Genomic DNA, 4,426 nt, shown 5'->3' on the forward strand with positions numbered 1-4,426 from the left:
TTTTGGCCCAGTACCTCCTTGATCTGAGCAAATCTCATTTTTGTGTTGGATATTGAAAAGATAAAAGAATTTGTGTGATAGGAGAAAAGAAAATATAATAACCAATAGGAAAAAAAAAGTCCAACATAATCCCAAAAATTTGAGTTAGAATGTTTGATAGGTGTTTTATAATAAAAACTCATACGAAATCCATTCAATCAATCTTACCAAACAATCCATCAATTTTTTTTTAATATCAAAAAACATTTTTTAAGTTATAAAAAATCATAATTGAATACATCAAATTTTGTTACATTTTTTTAAAAATTCTAAAAGTCTTAATTAAATAACACATGATTATATCATTTAAAAATTCTAATTAAATATCACAAAATTTTTTATTAATTTTTTTTTAAAATTATTTCAGATCTTAATTTAATACATCCTCTTAATGTGCATATTATTAGTCCCATAAAATAGGCAAAAGATGTGTATATTATTATTTTTTGATATCAATAATACTTGATATACGTGGAACCGATAATAATTTGTATCTCTTAAGGAAAAGTAACCCCATCAGGAAAAACAATATATCTTCATTTTTTTATACAAAAAAGTGTATATTACTTATTCATAAATGAATAAAGTGGACTAAATTAAACAAGCAGAGCTACCAGAGCTGTACTAAGTTGGAGTGGAGGAGCGTGAGGTGAGTGTCTGTCTGAGAAAAAAATAAAAGGCAAAGAAACAAGAAAACAAAGGAAAGAAAAGATGTTACAGTTCCCGGCGTATATGACTCAGTACCCATTGTCGACGAGGACTATTCCGACGTCGTTTCTGCTACCCTCTCAGTGGCCTCAGCCCCAAAACGAAGAACTCCTTCTCGCCATGGAAGAGTCCGATTTCGAAGAAAAAGTGCTCTCCTCTTCGCTCCACCCTTTCTTCTTTTGTTAGCTTTGCTCATTACATTCTGACGCACAATTATTCGTTTTAAACGTTGTCGTTTAGGTCATATTCTGTCTATTATAGCTTATTTTGATTTTGCAAATTGAATTAAATTAAAGCCTGTTCCTTTTTCTACCCTTTGTTGCAGGCATTTATTTGATTAGGTTTGTAATGTATCAAATGTTTGGTAATTTGGAATGTACAGAAGCATTTAGGGATTCGGTGATATGATGGTTAAACATTTCAATTTTGCCTTCCATGAATTTCTGTCAGACAATTTGAAGATGATGAACAATGATATGAACATTAGAGTGTGAATGGTCTTAACTGGGAATTCACAAATGAGAAATATTGCACATGATTTTCTGCAAATATGCTAAGCTAAACACACATATCTGAATATTTCCTTTTCTTTTTTCTATGTGCACAAATTTATGTTGTTAGCATCTCTCTCCTAAAATTCCATACCTTTGAGGAAATCAAAGTCCGGTCATCATATAAGAATAAAATCTACCAACAAAGTTTAGCACAGAGATAGTTGAAATGTTGGATCCCTTAGGCATGTTGTCCTGACCACAGTTTGATTCTTAGTTGTGTATATGAAAAAAGCATGGTGGAGAGAGGCAAAGTCTACTTTAATGATCTCTATGTCTTAAAGGAATTAATCAAGGACTTCAAGCTAGGGGATATCCTTGGTGAATACTTAGTGCATGTTTGGAATGAATTTTGCAGTGTGGATTGTCATTCTCTCTCTACATTCATTTGAAGCAATAACAAGTAGCCTCTGAATCATTGAGGCCTGTGGAAGTGATTTTTGTAATGGATGCCGTGTGAAAATGCTATTCCAAACATGCTGTAAATTTACACACACAAATCAAACAAAATCTCCTCAAAGGAAAGCTGCCATTTTGCCACATTAGCATCTAGCTGTTTGCTTGAACTTAGCTGCATGGCTCTGATGATTTTGAACTAGTAGTCAGATATGTAAAGTAGTCTAGTCATTCACATATACTTCATAGTTCATAGTATTAAGAAAATGCTTGGATTATCCAAGACATAAGGTAGTGTTCAGTTAAGACGATTATAGTCTACAAAGTGCAGCTCAGTGCTCTTTTAATCGAACTTTCATATTATTCCTTGCCTCGTACTCATCCCTGTCAACGTTGGCATGAATCATTGCAGTGCAACGAGATCAGGAAGATGAACAGCAACCTGATTGTGATAGGGAAAACCACTAATGAAAATGATAAGGAAGACTTTGACAATGAGGCAGATGACGATGATGCTGACAATGCAGAGGAATCTGAGGGTGAAGAATTTGAGCAAGAAACTAGTTGAGGTTGCTGCACATCAACAAGAAACTGTTACTATACTTTTGGACTGCTAGGTGAAATCTTTGTATTGAGTTTTTCTTCTATTCATATTTTGGACCTACTATTGAGTATTGACTTGTCATTCATATCAACCTTTGTATTGTATCTGCTCTTTTATTATACTTAATAAAATATTTACAACCTTTAAGTGGCATAACCAATGCTTCAAGACTAGCATGAGTTAAATTAAGATGAGATAGAGCAGGAACATAAAAACTTAATTGTTCGCCCCTTCCCCATTTCTGAGATTTTACTTCATTTTGGCCTATGTAAATGAAGAAGTGAGTGGTTAAAACTTCAACCGGTTGAAGAGTTGAAACGAAGACAAGAAAAGTACTGGGCACTTTGCCTTTCTTTGGAGGAAAAGTGACTCAAGTAGCAGTGCTTGGTAGTCCAAACTTGCTAATTCAACTGCACTGATGATCCCTTCCTTGCCTTGTTAAATTTTTCCTTGTCAGCTTCCACTTGATCCTGTTTTATATCCATCTTAATTTCATGAGCAACTTCGTGTATGTATTACAAATCATTTGACGACAAAACTAAGATTCGGCCAGACTACGAGAGTTGCTTGGTCACAGAACAAGGATACCCCTTCTAACAGGGTTATCTCCAACCCGACAAATACTTGGCTAGCCACAGTAAGCTTGTGTGCATATTGTATTGCAGTTTTAGGGACATGGCTTGGCTGCAAACTGCATCCCCACGATTCCACGAGTAGCCACTTCCCTTCAGTCTTATCTCTCATGCTAACAAGTTGTGTTTTTAGAGTATCTCAAAAGGTTTTTGTGCCAAATTACATGATTTCACTTATTTTCAATAGTATATATCTATAGAAACATTTGTTTAGAACTTTTAAAAGGCTTTAGTGTCACACTGCGTAGATGAATAAGTTTGCACACTCATTCCATCTTCATGTCTCTACACTATTGAGAATTATTTGTGTAACAGGAGCTATATCTGTGAGAGGTTACAACCTTTGTAGAAAACTGGGCATTCTATGCTAGTTTGTCGGGGTTGCTAATGTCGAATGCAGTTCTTTACGCATCATTTGGGATGAAAAAACATAGTGGGAACAGGTAGGGAAGGAAGGAAAAACATGCAATATCAGCTCCTTCCCCCATTTGGTTTGGTGTTATCACAGACAAGAGGAAAGCATATAAAGGCATGTGGGACCTAGTATTTTTTTTAATCTTTCTATTTTGGAGGGAAATAAAGCTAATCTTATAAATCAAAATATCAAATTATCCTTATTTTTATACATTTTTTATTTAGGATATTGACATCATTTTATAATATATACATATATACATACTTCATTTTTCTTTTTATTTTCTACACAATCAAATAAGAGAAAACTCAACTTTTACCTTTTTCTCTTTTATTTTTTCTTCTACTTAATAACCTAAAAATTGTCTCACATTCTACATTATTTTCTTTTCTTTTACTTTCTTTTGAAAATTAATTTCAAGCATATTGTTTACAATTATAAATCCTCCCACAAAATTAGCTAACCATCAAACACTCTCAATTGACTCGGCATTTTGAAAATTATTAAATTGTAAACTAAAAATGAATTCCATTTCCGCCAATTTTGACTAAATGAGTCATGACTCCGTTCATATTGTGTGTGCCAAAACACGTGTCATTAGTCTGTATGAGAATTCTGAACACTAATATGGACACGCATTTTGTAAACTTCCACATCAAGCAATTTAGAGTTCCTTAAATAGTACGTTGTTCTTCTCAAAGATTGAGTTGAGAGCATTCCCTTTTACATGCAACTCTAAAAAATCACCTCCGCACAAATGATATCCCCACCCTGAAAAAACAATAGCCTCAAGATAAATATATGATATCCATTCGACTCCACAAGCCTCTCCTAACTTCCACTTATGACCGACTTAACAAGTTAATATTTACTAAAATTCATGATCAAGTCAATATTGGAAACCATCCTATTGGATGTAATGCGGGATACTAAATAATATTATAATTTTTAACAGATTGTGTCTTATTTAAAATATTCATGTTTACATATTTTAATGAAAAATAAATCAATTTTAAATGGAGAAAATATGTTTTTATTTCCTATATTCTCGTTCAAACATAATTAAGGTTCTTGTACTTTT

General features: G+C 33.2%; 1 protein-coding gene across 1 annotated transcript; it reads left to right on the forward strand.

The window, feature by feature from the left end:
• Window positions 1-658: 658 nt before the first annotated feature.
• Window positions 659-2,450, forward strand: LOC100527060 (uncharacterized). Its single transcript, NM_001251143.1, is given in 2 exon segments — window positions 659-894; window positions 2,107-2,450. Coding segments are annotated over 2 exon segments (279 nt in total). The 5' UTR covers window positions 659-771; the 3' UTR covers window positions 2,263-2,450.
• Window positions 2,451-4,426: the final 1,976 nt, after the last annotated feature.

Source organism: Glycine max, chromosome 6, assembly GCF_000004515.6.
Source record: "Glycine max cultivar Williams 82 chromosome 6, Glycine_max_v4.0, whole genome shotgun sequence".
NCBI classification, from domain to species: domain Eukaryota; kingdom Viridiplantae; phylum Streptophyta; class Magnoliopsida; order Fabales; family Fabaceae; genus Glycine; species Glycine max.